We start from the raw sequence: 24,344 nt of genomic DNA, 5'->3' as shown, positions 1-24,344 counted from the left end.
TCATTAAGTGCAATGTATACTTCATGTTCATTATTTTCTTGTTGATTTCAGTCTAGGTGATCTATTCATTACTTGAAAATGGGGTATTGATATTATTTTGGCTGTAGTAAATTTCTCCCTTCATCTTAGTATTTCATTAATGTATTTGGATGAACTGATATGGGTTGTATTTATATTCACAACTGTTATAGCTGTGTGAAGAATTAACCACTTTATAATTATGTAATGACCTTCTTTACTTCTTGTTACTGTTTTTAGCTTAAGGTCTATTTTCTTTTATGCAAATACAGTACTTGCATACTTTCTTTTGGTTTCCACTTGCTTAGAATATCTTTTTTATCCCTTCATTTTGAAACTCTATGTGTCTTTAAAGCAAAAGTGAGTCTCTTGTACACAGCATGTAGTTGGGTTTTGGTCTTGTGTTTTGTTTTTGTTTTTGTCTTATGTATTTTTATTTTTTTTTTACCCATCCACCCATTCTGTACCTTTTGATTGAAGAATTTATAATAATTCACTTACATTTAGAATTTTATTGAAATGTTAAGACTTAGTACTGCCATCTTATTACATTTTAGTTGTTTTCTGGTGGTTTATATTATGATATTTTCTTTTTCCCTCTGCTTCTGCCTACCTTTGTAAATTGGTAACTTTCTGTGATGGTAGGCTCTATTTTCCCTTTCTTACCATTTGTGCATCTGCTTTACCTCTTTGCTTTGTGGTTACCATAAAGTTGCATAAGATATATTATAAATAAAATATTTCATTTTAAGCTAATAGCAACTTAACTTAGTCTACAAAGCTTACCCTTTTACTCTCCCCTTTATATTTTTATGTCATTATTTAGCCCTTCTTATATTCTGTATTTGCATTATTGTAGAAGTTATATTACTTTGATACTCTTTTCTTTTGACTTCTATGTTATAGTTAAGTGGTTAACACACCTTACTATTTCAGATTTAGAGGTATCTACATTTCTACTTTGACTATATATTTACTTTTACTAGTATGTTGCATGCTTTCATATGGTTTATATTACTGATGAGTGTTTCCTTAATTTCAGCTTGAAAATCTTCTTTTAGCATTTATTTCAAGTCAGGTATAGTTTTAAGAATTCTTTCAGCTCTTGTTTGTGTAGGGAAATTTTTTATTTCTCCTTAATATCTGAAAGATTACTTGGCTCGATTGAGCATTCTTGGCTGTCATTATTTTTCTTTTAACACTTTGAATATGTCATTCCTCTCTCTCTTGGCCTGTAGAATTTCTGCTGAAGAAATCTGCTGATAGCTTAATGTGAGATCCTTTGTAGAGTACAATTTTTTCCTGGCGGCTTTTGTTTTTCATTAAATTTATTCGGATGACATCAGTTAATAAGATAATATAGTATACAATTCTATTATACATCATCTGTATATTGTATTGTGTGCCCACCACCCAAAGTCAAATCTTCTCCTATTACCATATATTTAGACCCCTTACCCTTTACCTTTACCATTCCCTCTGGTAACCACCATACAGTTGTCTGTGTCTCTGTGTTTCAGTTTTACAACATGGATGAACCTGAAGAATACCATGCTAAGCAAAATAAGTCAGAAAAAGCTAAGAACCTTATGATTTCACTCATATGAGGGTTCGTGTCTTATTTTGGACAGCTAACCTGAGTATCTAACCTTTCAGGTGTGGTCTCTAATGACGGTCAGTTTCCTGTGGCCAGGGGAGCCCAGGAGGTGTTTCAATGCACTGGCCCAATGTGTCGCTATGCTGAAGACCTGGCCCCCATGCTGAGGGTCATGGCAGGACCTGGGATCAAAAAGTATGTTTGCTTCTTTATCTTATCTCCTTCCTGTCCAGACTTTCATTCTCTCTGTTCATTAGAGAAATAGAGGTAAATTTCCAGTATTCAACCAAAGAATTAGAGGGTTTTTTGTTGGTGATGGTATTTGTTTGTTTGTTTGTTTGTGGTTTTTTTGAGAGAGAGGTGTTGTATGTGTGGATATCATGCTTCACAGACTGGGAAGATAGTTTGTAAAAGTATTTTACTGTGTAAAAATATTACACAAAGCCCTGGCCGTTTGGCTCAGTGGTAGAGCGTCGGCCTGGCGTGCAGAAGTCCCAGGTTCGATTCCCGGCCAGGGCACACAGGAGAAGCGCCCATCTGCTTCTCCACCTTCCCCCTCTCCTTCCTCTCTGTCTCTCTCTTCCCCTCCCGCAGCCGAGGCTCCATTGGAGCAAAGATGGCCCGGGCACTGGGGATGGCTCCTTGGCCTCTGCCCCAGGCGCTAGAGTGGCTCTGGTCGCAACAGAGCGACGCCCCAGAGGGGCAGAGCGTCGCCCCCTGGTGGGCGTGCCGAGTGGATCCTGGTCGGGCACATGCGGGAGTCTGTCTGACTCTCCCGTTTCCAGCTTCGGAAAAATACAAAAAAAAAAAAAAAAAAAAAAAAGATCTCATTAGAATTAGGGGACTACCTAATAAAACTTATATAAACAAGTTTCATTTAAAAAAATATTTCACAAAGAAAGGCCTATTTGGGGATGCAAACAATTATTGCTGTTCATTTAGCAATTTGAATATATAGATGTATCTTATTTTATATTAAGCTTTTCTGATACTTCTGCCATCTGTCACCACATGTTTTCAATACTTACTGGGATGTTGATAATGTATAGAAATCTCTCTTTCCATTTATAGCTCCTTATCACATTCTCCGCAGCAGCAATTTCAGTGTTTTTATTTTTGGCAAAACTATGATTTCCTCATCTAGCTTTTGCATTCAGAAAATGATCCCACATTCTACCTCACCAAGAAAATGCAATCTGTGAAATTTTCTTTAGTTTTTTTAGATCAAACTTTCTAGTTCCCCAGCCATGAATTTCTCATTTTTTATTTTAGAGTGTAGAAAATGTCTTTCTTTTTGCTTTAGTATATCAATACTTTGAACTGTGCTCTGGATCTCATGTTCTGGTGCTCTTTCAGCTCTTTGTTCTGTTACTTGTTTTACCTTCCTTGGTTTCAACTTTATTTATCTATACATACATATAATATATGTTTCTGTTTATACACATTATATATATATATGTGTGTGTGTGTGTGTGTGTGTGTGTGTGTGTATTCATTCCTATTTGTTGTCATTAAACATGCCTAAACTACATACTGGTTTCCACCTTCCCACCACTAAAATTTTGTTGTTAAGTTCTCTGATCTTGTAACTGGTGACTTTATTGACTATTCTTTCCTTCTTGAAACAATCTCTACCTTGGATTTTGTTATGCACACACTTCTGATATAGCTTCCATATATGTCCTTCCCTTTTATTTCTCTTGGTGGCTCATCATTAAAATATTGTTACTTGAGGGTCTTGGCTCACTTCATTCTTCTCTCTTTGCTCGGCCTCCAGGATGACTCCATTTACACCTGCTACTGCAATTACCTTACATATATAGAGGATTCAGAAATCTGTATCTCCAGTTCTTTCTTTTAACCTTGACTACAGTAGTGTGTATTAATTGACATACTGGGCATCCCAATGACCTAAAATTCAATATGTCTAAAACTGATTTCATTCTTCACTTAAGCCCCACAAAACTGATTTGATACTTCTGTTCTTCCCCATTCCAGTGACCACACCAAAATCAACCAAGTCACTAAAGTGCCTGATTCTCCATCTCTATTACTCCTTCTGTCTAAGCAATCTCCATTGAATATTACCCCATACTTTGCCCTACATCATTACATTTCTATCACCATGGTTACAATTCTGGTATAGGCTACAATAATTTCTTACCTGGACTACTACTAGAACCTTCTGACTTTTAATTCCATCTTCAATCTTGACTAATCCAAACTGTTCTCTCTTGTAGGCAGAGCAATATTCTTAAAAGAAAATCTGGATTATATTTCTGGCACAAAATTCTGAAAAAAAAAAAAATTTCCATGAAGCAAAAACTCAATTGTTAGGATTAAACTAATGAGTATATATAAGTAATTTGTTCATACCAGTTTCTTTTTATTCTTCCACAGATTAAAACTAGATGAAAAGGTAAATTTAAAGGACTTGAAATTTTACTGGATGGAACATGATGGTGGTTCATTTTTAATGTCCAAAGTGGACCAAGATCTCATTCTGGCACAGAAAAAGGTAATTATAAATATAATTAATCTCTTTAATGGAATTCTTATTTAGGCCAATAGATGTCATTTTCACCCTTTTTACTTTACTATCTGCCAGATATTTCTGTGTCAGCATATAGAATTAAGGTGATCACAATAGCTGTACTAAGTCATTTTTGGTGCTATTTTTATAGTTATTTTTGATATTTTTTAATTATAAAATGAAAGATTTGAAAAATTATGTATAATAAAGCAAAGAAAGAAATTGCTCAGAGGTAACTGCTATTACTATTTTGTCATAGCTATCCAGTTTTCTTATGGTTATGTGTAGATGTAAATTTTATATAATTGAAATCATACTGCATATGTAACAATCATAATCTGCTTTTTATATTTTAAATACTTCTATAATCAAATGAAATAAACAGGTTTGTCTTTTTAAAAGTAAAAGCTCATTCAGAGAAGACTATTAAGAGAAAGAACCCTGTGAAATTTTAAAAATAATTTAAAAAACTACAGTAAATCAATATGTGACACCATTAAAAATAATACAGATTATTATTTGGAAAAGATGGAATTGTATATCTCTAATGTCAATAAAATTTATTTAAGAACTCTCACAGTAAGGTAAACAAGTATCTTAATTAAAGTCATGTAATCCCTAAATCAGAATCATCCCGATATACCAGAAACAACTAATAGAAAATGATTTTACAATACCTATGAGTATGTTGAAACATATGTGTGAAACCTAAATAAAACAATTGTAAACTTGAAAACTATTAAAGATCACTGTAATATATGAAGACAGACATAGCAGTTCCTTCTCTCCTGGCATGAAAAGTTTCTGTTGAGAAATCCATGTATTGCCTTAATAAGAGTGCCCTTGTAACTAACTTCTCTCATTGCTTTTGCTGATTTTAAGGTTCTTTCTCTCTGATCTTTGACAATTTAATTTTAAGGTGTATGGTGTACCCCTATTTGTATTCAACCTATTTGGGATCTTTTGGGATTCATGACTATGGATGTACAGGAACCTGGCTTTAACCAGGTTTGGGAATTTTTCTGCCATTATTGCTTTAAATATACTTTCTGTCCCTTTATATTTCTCCTCTCCTTATACAATTCCCATAATGTAAAATTTGTTTATTTTCACTGTGTCTCATAATTCCCATAGGCTTTTTTCACTCTTTTTTTAATTTTTTTAATGCTTCTCTGGGTAATTTCTAATGTTCAGGTCACTGATTCTTCTGCTTGGTCAAGTCTACCTTTGAAACTGTTTATTGAATTCCTCAGTTTGATTATTATATTTTTTATTTATTTGAATTTCTGGGTGTTTTGATGGTTGCTCTTTCTTTGTTGCACTTCCCATTTTGTTCATGCATCATTTTTCTAATTTTCTTTAGCTGTTTCTTTGTGTTTTCTTGTAGTTCACAAAACATCCTTAAGAGAATTATTCTGAATTTCTTGTCAGTTTATTTATCTCCACTTCTTTAGATAAGTTATTAAAGCATTATTTGTTTCCATTGGTGTTGTCATGCTTATTTGGCATGTGTGTGTGTGTGTGTGTGTGTGTGTGTGTGAGAGAGAGAGAGAGAGAGAGAGAGAGAGAGAGAAAGAGATATCTCCTTGCTTTCTTACATTGGTATATGTGCATATGAATAATCAGGCAAAGACAGATCTTTACCAGCCAGCTCAGTTTTGATTTCTGGGTATATCCTTCAGCAGGTGAGGGTGCGGTTACGGTCTATTTTAGGTGGAATACTGTTCAGGCTCTGAGGGTAAGGATGCAGTTCTGCTTCTGGTTGAGAAAAGTTGGATAGGACTGCCGACTTTATTTCCTACATAAGCGAGGATTAGGTTTGGCTCTATGATTGCCTGAATTCCCTATTTAGTCTTCGTAGATGGTCAAGAATGGATACTATATTCAGTTGTAGATGGAGCTATGAATTAGCTTCTCTGACTGGCTTACTTCATTTAGCATAATATTCTCCAAGTCCATCCATGCTGTTGCAGAAGGTAAGATTTATTTCTTTTTTCAGCCAAGTGTACCACTATTCTATTGTGTAAATGTACACAGCTTTTCTTTTCTACTCATCTACTGATGGGCACTTGGGCTGTTTCCAGATATTGGCTATTGTAAGTAATTCTGCAATGAACATAAAGGTGCATATATTCTTTAGAATTAGTGTTTCAGGTTTCTACAGATACATTTCCAGAAGTGGAATCACTGAGTCAAAAAGCAGTTCCGTTTTTAAATTTTTGAGTAAACATCATACTGTTTTCCACAGTGGCTGCATCAGTCTGCATTCCCACCAGCAATGCTCGAGGGTTCCCTTTTCTCTGCGCCTTCTCCAGCCCTTGTTTGTTGACTTATTGATGATAGCCATTCTAACAGGTGTGAGGTGATATCTTATTGTGGTTTTAATTTATATCTCTCTGATGATTAGTGACATTAAGCATCTTTTCATATGTCCACTGGCGATCTGTATGTCCTCTTTGAAAAAGTGTCTATTGAGATCATTTGCTCATTTTTTGATCGTTTGTTTTCTTGATATTGAATTGTATAAGTTCTTTATAAATTTTGAATATTAACCCTTTATCAGATGTGTCATTAGTTAATATGTCCTCCCATTCAGTGGGCTGCCTTTTCATTTTGTTGATGGTACCTTTTGTGTTACAGCAACGTAAGTCATGTGCTCGCTCTGTGTGTATGTGTGTGTGTCTCACTTTTGTTGATTGATTTTAGAAAGAGGAAAGGAAAGAGAGAGAAGTGTTCATTTGTTGTTCTACTTAGTTGTGCATACATTGGTTACTTCCCATATGTGCCCTGATCAGGGATCCAACCGACAACCTTGGCATATCAGGACAGTGCTCTAACTGACTGAGCTAAATGGCCAGGGTCTTCTTTTTCTCTATTTTTGAAACTAATTTGATATCCATATCTGAACAAAAGTGGCTCCTCACATTACACCAAGGGACTCAAGAGGCTTCTAACATGACTATGCATTCAAAACCAACAAATGGAACCTAAGTGGGGCCTGTAGATCCAAGGGAGTCAGCAAAGTTGCCACATTCCTACTCTCAGGTATTGAGAATAAGAAACTTGGATAGTGCACAACTGGACAGATATCCTTGAGTGAGATTATTCATGGAATGCCTGAGGGATGATTGCAGTATGACATTGGAGAGGGATAGAGACAAGTTAGAAAGAAGAGGAGCAGGAAGAAATTGCCAAGGCAGTTCTCCTCCCCTGGATGACACTGTAAATTGATGAGGCTTTTGGTAGCACCAACAGCAAACTCCCTGGTACACTGGAAAATGAACCACAGTTTACATTAAATGCATTTAAAAGACATACATAGAACATCACACCCAACAGTAGTGGAATACACATTCTTCTCAAGTGCACATGGAGCAGTCTCTGGGATATATCATATGATTAGACACAGAAAAGGTTTTAGCAAATTTAATAAGACTGAAATAATAACTACCTTTTTTTTTTTTTGTATTTTTCTGAAGTTGGAAACAAGGAGGCAGTCAGACAGACTCTCCCGCATGTGCCCGACCGGGATCCACCTGGCATGCCCACCAGGGGGCGATGCTCTGCCCATCTGGGGTGTTGCCCTGTTGCAACCAGAGCCATTGTAGCACCTGAGGCAGAGGCCATGAAGCCATCCTCAGCGCCTGGGCCAACTTTGCTCCAATGGAGCCTTGGCTGTGGGAAGGGAAGAGAGAGACAGAGAGGAAGGAGAGGGGGAGGGGTGGAGAAGCAGATGGGCCCTTCTCCTGTGTGCCCTGGCTGGGAATTGAACCCAGGACTCCTGCACGCCAGGCCGACACTCTACCACTGAGCCAACCGGCCAGGGCCATAACTACCTTTTCTGACCACAATAGTATGAAGCTAGAAATCAAGAACATGAAGAAAGCTGGGAAAACCTACATCTATATAAAAACTAAACAACACATCTGTGAACAATCAATGTATTAAAGAAGAAATTAAAAGGGAAATAAAAATTGTCTTGAATCAAATAAAACACATATATAAAATTCTAGAGATGCTGCTAAGGCTTATTTAAACAGCATTATAAACCAAAAGAACCTGAGCAAAGTCAGAGCATTCTCTCTAACAAAAGCAGAATATACATTCTTCTCAAGTGAACGTCAAACATTTTCCAGTATAGACTATATGTTAAACTACAAAATAATGTTCAAAAAATTCAAGAGGATTAAAATCATGTCAAATATCTTCTCTGTCCATAGTGCTATAAAGCTAGAAATAACAACACAAGAAAAAGTAGAACACTCACAAACACATGGAAATTAACAACTGGTAGATTAAAGAAAAAAATTTTAATTTTATTTAGAAAATGTATATATTATTCCACTTGATGTTATCTTATGAATCCCTTGGTCTCTTTTCACATTTTTTTATTATTTCTTTTTGCTCCTCAGACCCAGTGATTTCAAGTGATCTGTCTTCAAGTTTGTTTTGTTAATTTCTTATTCCGCATGTTTCAGTTTTCTGTGGAAACGTTTTGAGTGAATTTTTTACTTCATTTACTCTGTGTTGTAGTTCCAGAATTTCTGGTTGTTTATTGTAATTTATATCTGTGTGTTTATATTGCAATTTTATTCATATAATTTCCTGATTTTCATTTGTCCATGATATTCTTTAACCCACTGAACATTTTTAAGACAGTTGTTTTAAAATCTTTGTCAAGTAAGCCATAGGTCTGTGTTTCTTTAAGAATTAGTACTAGAGATTTATTTTGTTCCTTTGAATGAGATATGCTTCCCTTTTTCTTTTCATGCCTTGTTATCTTTTATAAAATTGAATAGTTAAGACAATATCTACCTCTTCTCATCTTTGTGGAATGGCTTTGTGCAGAGGAAGTGCTTTACTAATTAACCTGGCCTAAATATTTAGTGTTCTCTCAAAACACTAAATGGGTCTTTCTTGGGCCTGCATATTTTAAAATTCCAATTTGTCTGTACCTGTGACTAGTTTTTAATGACTTAATTTCTCCAAATGTCTCATCCTTGCTTCTCATGCCACAGCTCCAACCACTGCTTTTGACAGCTGCCAACCTGATATAAAAACTATGCCTCTATTCCCATCAGTGCTCCCTTTCAGGCAAGAGAAAAATCATTGTTTCAGGGTGCCCTTATACTAGCCCAAAACTGTCCAAGCAAATTCTACTCTTTTCTATCATCCCAAGGTAGAAGTTAGTAGTTGGGTGACTTCCTCCCAGTCTTTTCTGCACTGTGCCAGGAAAGGGGTGGGACTAGAATGAGCAAAGGTGCCATGAGATTTCTTAGTATTTTGAGTGTAGATTCTCTTTTTTAGTTCTTTGCTTTATTGCTGCAGTTTCTTAACTAGTTTCCAGAAATCTCACAGAGCTACTTTGGTCTGTGTGTTGGTGTCTCCATGAAGAAATGAGAGCCTGGAGCTTCCTTGTCAGCCATTTTGCTGACATCTCTCTTCAATTATATCTTTTTTATAAACATGTTTGTCTGTTGTTGTATCTTCATTTTCTAAGGTTGTGGCTCACCTGGAAAATATGCTAGGAGCTTCGGTTCAACATGTTAAACTGAAACAAATGAAGTATTCTTTTCAATTATGGGTCACAATGATGTCAGCGAAGGGACATGATGGGAAGGTATGTTCACTACTTTCCTTCCTTCTTTTATAAATATTTATTGACCTTCAATTGTGGTTCATATGTTGTAGATAGGGAGGAATAAATTTCATAAGCAAATAGGTGACATAGTTAAAGATTATACAGTTTGGTGAGTACTAAACTAGTATAAACATATATGGTTGTAGGATCACAGAGGGCAGGCCCATCTCCATGTGAAATTCAGAGAAACTTTCTGGTGGAGGAGTTTCTATCCACCAATAGTTGAATAATTTGGAGGCCTTACCCAGTTAAAGAAGTGATAAAAGGTGTTCCAAGCAGAGGTAACATTGTGGATATGAGCACAGGGGCATGATGTTTATTCTCATATAGCATGTGCTGGGTATCAGAGCATTTAGGCTTTAATAAAGCATAAAGTGATTAGGTCACCCTAATTGTCAAGATCCCACTTTGCCTCCCCCATCAGTGGTATGTAGGGATTTGCACACAGTTATCTGCATTCTTACTGTATATTTTCACCCTCCTGTTATTTGCTAAGTTTGAGAGTTGATGTGGGTTCTTGTGAAAGATGCTTTACTTATGATTTCTTCAGCCTTGTTGAGGATTTTAAATATTAATTTGTTAAGAGTAATAAGTTGAACTTGACATTATGTCACTGGCCAGTTAGCTCAGTGTTGGCCTGGGTGTGAACATCCTGTGTTCAATCCCTGGTCAGGGCATACATGAGAAGCAACCATCTGCTTCTCTTACCCTCCTCCCTCTTCTGTCTCTCTCTCTCCCCTTTTTGTAGCCAGTAGCTTGATTGGTTCAAGCATCAGCCCTGGGCGCTAAGGATAACTCAGTTGGTCCGAATGTTGGCCTCAGTTGCTGAGGATAGCTCAATTGATTGGAGCATCATCCCCAGATGGGGGTTACTAGGTGAATCCTAGTCAAGGCACATACAGGAGTCTGTGTCTCTATCTCCCCTCTTCTCACTAAATAAATAAATAAATAAATAGACATTTGACATTATGAAGCATATGCTGGCCATTAGGAATATGTATGTGGGAGTGTGACAGACCCAAATTCAAATCACAAGCTACTTATTAGCTTTTTTCTTTTTGGTGGGAGAGTTCTTATCTATTCTTTACCGATCTGTGAATTGAAGGTACTGATACCTATGTTACAAGATTAATTTTTCTTTTTATTAAAGAAGTGGGGAGGTATAGAGACAGACTCCAACATACCCCCTGACCCGGATCTACCCAGCAAGCCCCTTGGATGATGCTCTCTACCAATCTGGGGCCATTGTTCTGTTGCTTGGAAACTGAGCTATTTTAGTACCTGAGGCAAGGCCAGAGAGCCATCCCGGGGTCAACTTGCTCAAACCAATTGAGCCATGGCTGCAGAAGGAGAAGGGGGGGAGACAGAGACAGAACAGTGAGTAGGAAGGGTAGAGAAACAGATGGTCATTTCTCCTGTGTGCCCTGACTGGAAATCAAACCAAGGACTTCCACACACCAGGCCAAAGCTCTACCATTGAGCCAACCAGACAGAACAGTGAGTAGGAAGGGTAGAGAAACAGATGGTCGTTTCTCCTGTGTGCCCTGACTGGAAATCAAACCCAGGACTTCCACACACCAGGCCAAAGCTCTACCATTGAGCCAACCAGCCAGGGCCACAAAATTATTTTCTGAATTAAGAATATTGCGCCTGACCAGGTGGTGGCACAGTGGATAGAGCATTGGATTGGGATCCAGAGGACTCAGGTTTGAGACCTAGAGGTTACCAGCTCTAGTGTGGGCTCATCTGGCTTAAGTATGGGCTCACCAGCTTGAGTGTGGGGTTGCTGGCTAGTCCGTGGGATCATAGACATGACCCCATGGTCACTAGCTTGAGCCCAACAGTCACTGGATTGAAGCCCAAGGTTGATGCCCTGAGCCCAAGGTCACTGACTTGAGCAAGGTGTCACTCACTCTGCTACAGCCCTCTACTCAAAGCATGTATGAGAAAGCAATCAATGAACAACTAAGGAGCCACAAAGAAGAATTTATGCTTTCCATTTCTCTCCCTGTCTGTCTGTCCCTATCTGTCCCTCTCTCTGTCTCTATCACAAAAGAAATATTTCTTGTGGGCCTGAACAGCAGTAGTGGTGCAATGGATAAAGCATCAGCCTGGAATGCTGAGGACCCAAGTCCAAAACCCCCAGGTCACTGGCTTGAGCATGGCTCATCCAGCTTGAGCGTGGGGTTGCTGACTTGAGCGTGAATCATAGACGTGACCCCATGGTCGCTTGCTTGAGCCCAAAGGTTGCTGACTTAAACAAGGGGTCACTATCTCTGCTGGAAGCCCCCGATCAAAGCACATATGAGAAAGCAATCAATGAACAACTAAGGTGCTGCAACGAAGAATTGATACTTCTCATCTCTCTCCCTTTATGTCTGCCTATCTCTATCTGTCCCTCTCTCTCTTTCTCTGTTTCTGTCACCCACAGACACACAAAAAAATTAATCTACTTTCTATATCTATTGATTTGCTTATTCTAGACATTTCAAATAAATGGAACCATACATTGTGTGGTGTTTTGTTACTGGATTCTTTCACTTAGCATAACATGGGTTTTTTGTTTGTTTTGGGGGGAGATTGCTTGAGGTTTTTTTACATTTTATCCATGTTGTATCAGTACCTTATTTCTTTTTTGTGTGTGTGGCAGAGGCAGAGAGAGGGACAGATAGGGACAGACAGATAAGAAGGGAGAGAGATGAGAAACATCAGTTCTTTGTTGCGGCTCCTTAGTTGTTCATTGATTGATTTCTCATATGTGCCTTGACCCAGGGGCTACAGCAGACCAAGTGAACTCTTGCTCGAGCCAGCGACCTTGGGCTTAAGCTAGTGAGTCTTGCTCAAACCAGATGAGCCCGCGCTCAAGCTGGTGACCTCAGGGTCTCGAACCTGGGTCCTCCACATCCCAGTCTGACGCTCTATCCACTGTGCTACTGCCTGGTCAGGCAGTACCTTATTTCTTTTTATGTCTGGATAATATTTTATCCAATAATTCATGAATCTGCTAAAAACATTCTTAACCACACTTTTTTTGAGAGAATACTTATATTTTTTGTTAGCACTTTGGTAAGTTTATTTTCACATTTACATTTTAATCTCTTCTTTTCCTAGTTCTTTTTTTTTAATTAAATATATTGGGATGACAATGGTTAATAAAATTTTCTTCAATTTCAGGAACCTGTGAAATTTATAGATCTACTTAGTGACAATGGGAAGCCTATCAACCCTCTATGGGAATTGATCAAATGGTGCCTGGGCCTATCAGTGCACACCATCCCTGCCATTGGTATATAAATCATCTTTTCTCTGGTTTGATGTTATTAGGGGAGGGAAGGATGCCTTACTAGAAATGTAAAAACCTCTTGCAGCATTCTGAGGAAAGCTGAAATATATGAATAATAAATTAGTATCCATTATATGTTGACATCCCATTATGGCTAAGCACTGTCCTGTGCATTTTATCCCATTGATTTGCAAAGTATCTATTATAATGTCCATTTTATAAATTTAGAAACCTTAATTCATAAAGGTTATAAGGCTACCAAGTTAAGAAGTACTCTTCAAATGTTTGTCTTACAATCTCAAATGCTTAGATAGGATGTTTTCTATGTGTCATGCATTGTGTTTAAATATCTAAACAGAAATTTTGGACAATATATTTTACTTTAGGTATAGGTCCATTTGGGCATATTTTGGTGAATTAACATAATCAAAATATTAATTATTGGTCCTGTAGAGTAAGTTTAGTATAAGCAGCTCACCAAAGAAATTAGTGCAGCTATGGATACTTGTTGCAGAATTGGTGATTGTTGTTATTGTAAAGAAATGCTCATTGAGTACCTAAGTACCAAATATTAGATTTTGGTACCTTTGCATGTGTTATCTCTTTAAATATTTAAGAGAGTCTGATAGAATAAGTAATGTCATCTCTTTATAGTCAGAAGCTGAGGCAAATAGATATTGGTTAATTTATTTCAAACTCAGGTCTAATCTCTAGATAATAGCTTGCTTAACCTTCATTCTATACTTTATATTGTCAGTGCATCTATAAAGTAGAATTAATAAAAGTGTATTACCTATGTGATTGAGTGGATTAAATATGTATTTCTTGCATTGTTTTGCTAGTTAAATGAGATTATGCATCTAAACATCCTAACCATGCATATATTGGGAATTTCAAGTTTATAAAGATGAAACTACAAATCTTGTAACATCATAAAAATCAATAAATAGGAGCTACTTTTCTTATTGTTGTTATTATTATATAGCTCTAGTAATGTCTCCATCATCAGAAAAAACACTGTGCCTTCACTGGATATATTATTATGGTATCATGAGGAAAAGAATTTTAAGAACAATGAACACTCAATGCACTCATTTGCCAAATATATATCAGAGTTACTTTTCTTCAAAAGAATCTTGACAGTATTCTAGTCACTGATGTCCTCTTTTTTGTGTATAGCAATAAAAATTCAAGGACAGAATACTGATATTGAATCTAAGGAACTTGGGTTATCCTATGCTAGCTCGATTCATGCAAAAATGAATCACATTTTATCATCCTAGAAAATGTCAGAGGCTTAGCTGAGCTGCCATGTGTTGAGATGGCCAATAAAAGCAACAGGCCAGAATAAGGTAGCAATAGCCAGAGGGAAAGGGGGGGTGGAGGTAGGGAGTAAGAGGAAAATGGAGGTGGAAAGAAACTTGGAATGGGGCATTAGAGGCATAATGTGGTGTGTAGGTGGTGTTATATTGAGTGGGACACTTGAAACCATGTCAACACAATAAATTAAAAGTAAAACGCTACAGTGAAGCGTTTAGTCACAGTGATAGTATAAGCAGGAAGCTAAAACTGGAGAAAACTATATTCCTCTTTTCCATTTCCCCCCTGTGAAAATTTGCATCAGTGAAGGGCCAAATAGATTAGCACAAATGTGGAGATCTTCTCACTGTTGAAAAAGACCTGAACAAAGGGCTCTGCAGTTTTACAGACTCTGAAGACAGGAATAGCATCAGGGAGAGAAACTAGGAGTTGAAAAGTTCTGAATAGTGAGTTAAAATAGGGAAAGTGTCTTCGAGGTTTCCTCTACCTCTTCCATAAAGAAGCCTCAGCAAAGACACCTGAAGAAAACTTCTGTCAAAGGCCTCAAATAAAGAAAGTGCCTTGGGCCTGACCAAGCGGTTGCCTAGTGGATAGCGCTTCGGACTGGGACACAGAGGACCCAGGTTCAAAACTCTGAGGTCACCGATTTGGGTGCAGGCTCATCTGGTTTGAGCAAGGCTCACCAGCTTGAGCCCAAGGTTGCTGGCTTGAGCAAGGGGTCACCCACTCTGCTTTAGCCCCCCAGTCAAGGCACATATGAGAAAGCAATCAATGAACAACTAAGGAGCCGCAACGAAGAATTGATGCTTCTCATCTCCCTTCCTGTCTGTCTGTCCTTATCTGTCCCTCTCTATGTCTCTGTCACAAAAAATAAAAAGAAGGTGCCTTGGCTAAGAATGCATATATGTACAAGAACATCATAGGCTACAAGACCAGAGTCCCTGACTGCAACACCCTATAGAAGTTTCAGTGCACTGGCTGTGTACCATATCTGGTTTGGGGAGGAAAGGCTGTTGTTCACCCTCTTGAGTCTTGCCAAATAAATTTTTTTTGTAGTTGCTGATAGTCACACCTGAAAAATCAAACAAGGATTTTAGCCATAAGCTGGACTCTTCTGATAAAAATGTTCCAAATCCAAACCATAGTAAAAAAAAAAAAATAGTCACAGAGATATACATTGCAGCATGTGTTATAACAACAGAAAATTAGAAGCATCCTAAATGTTTCACAACAGAGGAGTAGGTGGTGAATTATGACCCATATGTAGGATAATATTGTATGCAGGCACTTAAGGCCATGTTTAGGAAGATATGTTGATAAAATGTGTATAGATGTTAAAATGGTGAGTGGAAAACTTGGAAAAATTTACATACTACATTATAAACTCTCCTATAAGATACAGTGTATGCATAGAAAAAAATACATGGACTAAGTATACTAACATATTTTTAATTATTTTCCGTGGGTACTATATTTTTGAGTGAGTTTTTTCTACTTTAATTTTTTGAATTTTTATTAGACTTATGTGTCCCTTTTATAACAGGAACAGTAAACTTATTTTAAAAATAAACTATTTTAAAATGAATAAAATATTAATATTAAATATGATTTATTAAGGACATAGGATGTATACTTTACTGTGAAAAATATGTATATATGTATGTATTAATTAGCTTTTCATAAAATAATTTAAAACTTGAAGATACATTAGATAGAATTCTCTAAAACTATAATTTTATTATAAAGTTTCCTAAGAATTACATGCATGAATGTTTATTGCAGCATGTGAATTTTGGACAAAGTTGAGATGCCCAACAATCACAAGCTAGTTAAAAAGAAGCTATGATGAATTTTTACAATTAAAATAATTTACAGTCATAAAATTCCTTATGATATTCTGTGGGCAAAGCTGAGCTCTATATATAGCATTACCAAAAATACTAGGTGTTAAAATGAAGTAGTCAACAATGTACATGTATGGCTGGCAAGGTTGTAAGGTTTCTTTTCATCACTTTCTTATTTTCTCAATGTTCTAGAATAAGAAAAGGTAAATTAAAGAACACTGGGATTTAAAAAATTAAGTTTCATACCTTAACTTGTTGTGTTACTATTCTGTAGGACTGGCCTTGTTTGAAGAAAAGCTCAAATATAACAGTGAGAAATTCAAAAAGTTTAAGGCAATAAAAGAAAGTCTGCACAAGGAATTGGTGGAGATGCTAGGTGATGATGGTATTTTCTTATACCCCTCCCATCCCACGGTGGCTCCCAAGCATCATGTTCCTCTGACAAGGCCTTTCAACTTTGCTTACACAGGTATGTAATTGTACTCTTTAATCTTTTTTGAGTTTTAAAATTTTTTATTGATTGATTGATTTTAGAGAGTGGAAAGGAAAGGAAAAAAAAAGACATTGATTTGTTGTTTATGGATTCATTGGTTGTTGTTTTTTATGTACCCTGGCCAGGGATCGAGCCTGCAATTTCCTTGTAGTCTTTGACCTTAAAGAAATAGAGACATTTCCCAAGAAAAGCTTAATTTCCTTTTGCTGTTGGACAAGGTTTATAGATGCATGTCCAAAAATGTTGTGTTATTTAAAAAATTCCAGAAAACAGTTTCTATTGTCATATATGGAAGATAATTTGCTAATATCTGCATTCTCCCCAAGAACCCTACAAGTGAGTATGAGAGTCACATTTTACAACACTGAGCTTCAGGGAGGTTCAGTCACTTGTTTTCAATAACACAGCATGAACTGACTGAATCCAAAGGTTGCCTTGGCTATTCGGATGCATAGTAAAGCAAAGTCAGATTTTTTCTCAGGATTTTTGATTTCCCAGAAAATGGTGGTACAAAATATAATTCTCCATGATAATTATCTATTTGCCTTAGCTATCAGCCCTTCTGAGTTTGATTTTGATTCATTCTAGTATTCACCCAATTAATTTGTTTCAGTTTGAAATGGTTCGGGAACTGTCCGGGTCATGGTAATGTGAGGTCTCAAGGCCCCTGGAAATGTACTAGGTCGGTTTTTATGGTTTCTATAGGGTCTCTTCCATAGAACCACACTGTATACTTTCCTACTGAGAAACTTTTGATCCACTTTAAGTTGGAATTTGGAGCTTGGTTTATTTGAGTTCAAATGCTGGGCTCTATTAGCTTCTACTATGTTTCCTGATGCAAGACACTGAATGTTTTTCTGAATCTATTTCTGTCTCTAGGAACTCAAGATAATCCTTCCCTTGCACTGTTGCTGTGAAAAGTAAATTAAATAATGCATGTAGGGTACTTGGCATAGGGATTGTGGAGAATGAGGGGGAGAGGGTGTCAAATAATAGTTTATATTCTTCATTTACTCATCTTTATTCTAATTATTAGCTTTGGTCACTCAATTCCAATTCCTTGAGTCTTAAAACAAGTTTCTGTCTAAATTTCTATTGCCTAGCTACTCAAATTCTGAAGACAGAAAACATAATTTTCTATAGGAAATAATCTAAAGAGAAAGTTACCAGTTACAGTTTTTTGGTTTTGTGTTATTTTGCTTTTGTTTTTATTTTTGTTTAATTTAGTTTTATAAGCATTTGTATGTTATTTAGTAGCTTGTTCACTAATTATTAACACCAGAGATAAGTCTAATTTGATGTTCCCTAAGATTAAAAAGAGCAACTCAGCTTGAATTTTAGCCCAAAACCAACTCATCTTTGAAAACCTAGTTCATATCTGAACTCTGACCACTGTCACACTCAGCCCACAGTGAAAGATCCCTCTTTTGAGATTATTTACCACTTTTTACCTAAATCATTATTTTGTTGGCTTCTGAGAATATTTCTTCTTATTTTATTAGAAGTATTTTTAAGTTTGTGCCTTAACTCCCTGTCTAGACTGCATTCCTTGAGAAAAGAGGCTGTTTTTTTTAGTTTGAGGTTTCTGTGGTGAAGGTCATTTGCTCATAGGTGATAGCTGAAATTCTGACAATGGCCAAGATTCCTGGGTAAGTGTGTAATAGCATAAGAACATACAAGGACAGACTTTGGCCTCTTCTCTCTAATGTTTGCTCCTTCCAACAGCCTCAATAATCAGGAGCACCAGAAACCTCCCACTCTTGACATTGCAAATGGCCTTGCCTATTTAAAACTCATTGGCCTCCTTATCAACAAAGACAGCCTAGGAGAGCTAATGCTGCATAGTTTATTTATTCCAGTCTGTTAGACTTTTGATCACCCATGATATTACAGAAGTAGGAGAACAGTACGTCCCACAGGGTCTTACAGAAACAGATAGCAAAACCCACTTGCTTACCCAAACACTTGCACCCAGCCCTTCTGGCAAAAATCCCAAGAATAAAATAAGGGGATGTGGGAGGAATGTGTTTTATTGGTGAGGCACAGCAACAGCCAGCTCTCTCTATAATGATTATTTGTGTTCATAAAGAATTCTGTTCAACTAAGAAATTCAAGCTCAGAAGGAGCTCTTCGTTTATAATACAAATCAGAGACCCACAAAGTGTTTCCATAATATTCTCTATCTCTGCCCTGGGGCTTTGAAGCACAACAGGTAATTCAAAGCTTCTAAGAATGAATAAGTAAAAGTTGAATCATCATCTGTAGTTTAGAACACTTTGTCATGGAGGCCTGCCTAGTGACTCCAAAAGATCAATTTTCACACCAAAAATCACACTCTTGCTTCCTAATTTTTATACCAGAACTCTTCCTCTGTTCTAACAGTAGTTTGCTAAAAAATTTACTTTACCTCCTAAAAGTTTTATCAGTCTTAGCTTATCAATATAGTACCATTCAAAGGTTATACAGTAAGCAGAGACAAAGTGAACGATGATTTTGTACAAATTTAGCCTCAAACTATTCTGTCTAAGTTTTTCTGGAACATTTTTACCCTATCTATTGTACCAAGGTTATATATTAGAAATTGTCTATCTATATGTTGTTTAAATTCCCTTTTAAATTTGCTTATGGAGTACTCATTCATTTCTGCTTGTAGACCCCAAGAATGTGAAATTTGTTATCACCTAGACCAGTGCATTTAATTTTTATGTAGAATAAAAACTTAAAGCTTTTTGGAGATAGTCTTCTCTGCTTGAAGTTAGCCACAACTGGGAAGTTTTTCCTCTAGTTCAATCCTAAACACACTTAACATTTTCTACCATAAGCCATGTGATATGCCAGGTGATATGGATACAAGATCAATGATAGATAATAGTGCCATTTATCAAGTATATTATATGTCAGATAGTATGAGCTAGAAATGCTATACATTATTTTATTTAAGACTCCCAGAAATCCTTCATGGCAGGTACAATTATCTTTGTGAAAAAGATAAACAAAGTGACTTAAAGGTCAGAGTCAGGACTGGAATCCAACTGTATTTAATCTGACTTCAAAGCCAGTGTAATTTCCACTATATTCATGGGTCAATAATACTTAGCATTGCTTTGCTTTTATTTCCTCCACTGAAGCGAAAACTTATGACGTTTTGGAGACCTTCTGTCAAAGACATAGAACTGTAGGATTTCAAATACCTTGAGATTTTAGCTGTGTTTTTATTTTTCCTCTAAATCAATACTCTTCTCAGTTTCTACCCAAAAAAGTATAAGATTTTTATACTTCTCTGAGTGGTAAATTAAGTCAAATATTTGATTTCTGTACCTTTTTTATGGCAAAGATGAGGATGCTACATGTACTTCCAGGATTGTTGGAAGAATTCAATGTTAGAATGTGTATGAAGTGCCCTATAAGTATTAGTAATAGTGATAATAATATTACTTATTGAACACATGCATATTTTTATGTTGACTTTAAGTAATATTAATATCTGTTTTACTTCTTTATATATATATATATATATATATATATATATATATATATATATATATATATATATATTTCCCCTTTCTTTCTGGTCTAGGCATTGTTATAATAGTTTTATATGTATCATCTAATATCCTCACAGCAGTTCTAAAAAAGAGAAACTATTATTATCCTCATTTCGTAGATGAAGAAATTTAAACACAAAGAACTTCAGACACATTTCCAAAGGCACATAGCTAAGGTGGTATTGTAAATGAGAATTGAACTCAGGCCCCCCCATCCCAAAGTTTGTAAGTTGTTTCACTGCACAGAGGAAGAAACAAGAGGTTGGCCAGAGCTCCTCAGTTCTGCAGTAAAGGAGATAAAAATTCAAACACAGTCTACCTGACTCCAATCCCCTTACCGTGAACCCTCCTTCCCTGTTCTTCTGCCCCACTTGGTGCTCAGTAAATGCTAGTATCTTTTACTACTAGATTTCATTGATATTCTATAATGAGAAGATATTTATTAAACTCCCAGCTGTATGCACTGGGGTTAGAGAGATGATTCTGACATATTCAACACATAGTTTAGTAAGAGATACAGATATGAACAGGGGGTTTCAATAGAAGGAAGAAAATACAATGTCAGAGAAATTGACAGTGGACCTGGGTCCTGAGGGAGGATTAGGAATTATCCAGGTGAGGGAGTAGGGGATAGGGGAAGGGGGAAAACAATCCAGGAAGTACGAACCCCATGAGAAATAGTACATCCAAAACCTTGAGGATTGGGGAGTACAAATATTATACTATCTGCAGAGTGTGAATTGTTAATGGAGGTGTGGGACATGAGCATGAATTTGCAAGGGAAAGCAGGTCACGGAGAACATTGAGAGTCATGCTAATAACTGCTATCTTTATTGTATTCTCTGGTAATAATACGGATTGACAATATTACAATTTAAGTATTATCTCAACAGATTCATTTACAGTTTTCTCCCACTTCAGCTTTACCACACTTATCACAACACCTATGCATCACAATAAATGGGAAAGGTGATTACCAGGAGAGATGGAAGGACACAGGTTACAAAAATGGCCTTCACTGGCTTTCCCCTCACACTCCAGTTTAGTTTAGGTGTCTGTACTCATATATCTCTGGGGCCATTTATATCCTGAGATGAGCAGCATTAGGGAGTCAGCATTTTAAAGACCTCATGTGGGAAACCCACTGCTTTTGCTTTTTAATTCTTCCTAGAGGTTCTCTGCCCTCCATAGGACCTGACATCAGAGTATATCTCAATATTTTTATATATCAGGGCAAAAGCACAGGGCACCATCATCAAGGGTGCCTCTTATACTCACAGCAGCCATTAATAATTGATCATGACAGTCTTTCCTCTTAGAAAAAAAATGTCTCATGATATTTCAATAAACTGGTCTTAGTAATCTCATTCATTGGTAAGCTAGGCACACAAGATGAAACTTTGATAAATTCTAAACATAGATTCTACATAAACTTGCTATATTATAAGCTTTATGAAGGTTGCAGTTTCTGCAGCCTTCTTGTTCACATATGCAACTCCCACTGACTAGTACATTGCATTTTTGAACATATAACTAAATATGAATTAGTAAGGATGGCTTTCCAAAATGACTGTGGGAGGACCGTGGCATATCCTCTCTCCAAAAAACAGCAACAGAAGTAGACAAAATTATCAAATAAACTCCTGCAAGTTTGAAATTTGATCACAAGGCATAATACAACTTGAAAAGCATTTATTGAAAAAATCTGATTCTAGATCAGGACAGTTGGCGTCTATGGCATTTAAGATGGAGGTTGTTCCCATCCTTCTCTCTTAAGCTCAAACTCTGAGGTGCAAAGATTCCACTTTGGTAGGAAGAACAGAACTAAAGACTGGCAATACCCATCATTCCCAGGCCTATATTGCAAAAGTTCCTTCATGGGCAGACAGGAAAGACTATGAGGTCCAACATCTTTCATCATCCACAGCACTGTTTTGGAAGTTCTAAACAAGGTCATGGTAGGCCTAGAGTATTGGCAACTCTGCAGTCCTGCCTGCCTGAGGTAGCTGCTTTTACATGATTAAAAACATAGAAGATCCCAGTTATGATAAATCAATGAAGGCTCAAGTTCTATAATAATAATTGAGCCAAAACAAACAGAAGAGTGACCAGAAATTTAACACAGGGACCAAAGAAACAAAGTGGGTGCTGCAAAGATCACATTCATGACTTAATGGTCACAAGGACTATGTGCATATGCAAAGCTGCAATTGCTAAGGAATAATACTTAGGAGAGGGTATTGGTTCTTGGCTGAAATATAGGGCAAATTCATAAATTCCTGAAACTTTAAAAGCATTTCCAAAATCACACAGATCCAACAAAAGATAGAGGATTTACTGCCTGAAGGGATTTAAGAGCAATCTCTGACGTTTTATTGGTTTACCACTAAACTTTCTTGACCTAAGAGTAACCTAGACAAAGCCAGACTTAAAATTAAAAACAAGAGAGAAGCAACTGAGCAGTGACATAAAAAGCTCCACTTTTTGTGGAGAAACAAATTTCACAAAAGTAGTCAAGGCAAGTCATTAAACAAGTAACCTAGCAACAACAAGCCCTAGAGTCAAGGAGGAATCAGAATTGTAAGTTGATAAAATATATTTTTTAAATGTCTAGGTTTCAGTGATAAAAATATGAGATGCAATAAAGAGGAAAGTGTGGCTCATACAAAGAAAAATTAAAGTGGGAAATAGAAACTTACCTTGATGTACGACTTACAAGACAAAGACTTCAGAGTGTACCTTTTACCTTATTTCCTCATGTATAAGATGCTCCCATGTATAAGACACACCTTAATTTGGGGGCCCAAAATTTGGAAAAAAAAATATTACATAAAGTAATTGAACTGAAGTTTTATTCATTATAAAATTCATACAACTCATCTGTGTGAAAAAGTGGGAAATGCAAGTAAAAAATCCACAACCACTGTATAAGATAAGATGCACCCAGTTTTTAGATCCACAAATTTTTGAAAAAAGGTGCATCTTATACATGGGGAAATATAATAAATATATTCAAAGAACAAAAGGGTACTATATTTAAATAAAGGGCAATATGATGACAATGTATCATTCAATAAAGCAGCGGTTTATTGTGGGTCATGACCCACAGGTTGAGAACCACTGCAATAGAGAATATCAATTAAGAATTACAGATTATTAATAAGAAAAACAACCAAATGAGAATTCTAGAGTTGCAAAGTACAGTAACTGAAATGAAAAATTCACTAGAGGTACTCACAAATAGGTATTTGACTTGCAGAAGAAAGAAAACTAAATAAACATCTGACTTATAGATCAATAAAGATCATTTAATCTGATAAATAGATGAATACAGAGAAAAATTAATAAAGAAAAATGAACAGTCTCAGGGACCTGTGGGTCACCATCAAGCATTCAAGCATATGCATAATGAGAGTACCAAAAGGAGAGAAGGGTAAGAAAGAAGGAACAGAAATAAAAACAGTTATGGAAATAAGGAATGAACATAATGCAATAAGAAAAAGACAATAATGTCTAAATAGATGAACCTAAAATACTCTATGTAGGATAAATGCAAAATATACACCCTTAAATGAGTGGAAATCTTGAGAGTAACAAAGAATTATTTATCATGTATAAGAAAACCACAATAAGATAGGTGGCTGATGTCTCATCAGAAGTCATGAAAGCCAGAAGACAGATGACATTTTTAAAATTCTGAAAAAAAAAAAAGAATGTCAACCAAAAATCTTCTATTCACCAAAAACACATTTCAAACGTGAAGGTAAAATAAAGGCATTTTCAGACAAACAGAAACTGAGAGAGAATTTATTACTAACTGACCAGCCTTATAAAAATACTATGGGAAGTTCCTCAGGCTAAAAGCAAGTGACAAAGGCATATGGAAAACCAAAGAGCTCTGACAAAGATAATTTAAAAAAAGAAAAATAGTATAATTGCTTATTTGTTCTCCTGATTTAAATACTATTGCATAAAACAATAATAAAACATTATTGTTGGCCCTGGACAGTTGGCTCAGATGATAGAGTGTTGGCCCAGTGTGCAGACGTCCTGGGACAGGGCACACATGA

The 24,344-nt window shown here is 36.3% G+C and overlaps 1 protein-coding gene across 1 annotated transcript in view; it reads left to right on the top strand.

Annotated features, from left to right (window-relative positions):
- Window positions 1-24,344, top strand: part of FAAH2 (fatty acid amide hydrolase 2) — a 108,371-nt gene that overhangs the window by 73,069 nt on the left and 10,958 nt on the right. The window contains exons 6-10 of the mRNA XM_066357639.1: window positions 1,675-1,810; window positions 4,016-4,133; window positions 9,649-9,768; window positions 12,964-13,075; window positions 16,511-16,705. Coding sequence (XP_066213736.1) covers window positions 1,675-1,810; window positions 4,016-4,133; window positions 9,649-9,768; window positions 12,964-13,075; window positions 16,511-16,705 — 681 coding nt within the window. The remainder of the gene's footprint in view (window positions 1-1,674; window positions 1,811-4,015; window positions 4,134-9,648; window positions 9,769-12,963; window positions 13,076-16,510; window positions 16,706-24,344) is intronic.

The sequence above is a fragment of the Saccopteryx leptura genome, chromosome X, assembly GCF_036850995.1.
Source record: "Saccopteryx leptura isolate mSacLep1 chromosome X, mSacLep1_pri_phased_curated, whole genome shotgun sequence".
In the NCBI taxonomy this organism is placed as follows: Eukaryota; Metazoa; Chordata; class Mammalia; order Chiroptera; family Emballonuridae; genus Saccopteryx; species Saccopteryx leptura.
The sequence above is the reverse complement of the archived record's forward strand: the minus strand, read 5'-3'. Positions and strand labels throughout refer to the sequence as shown.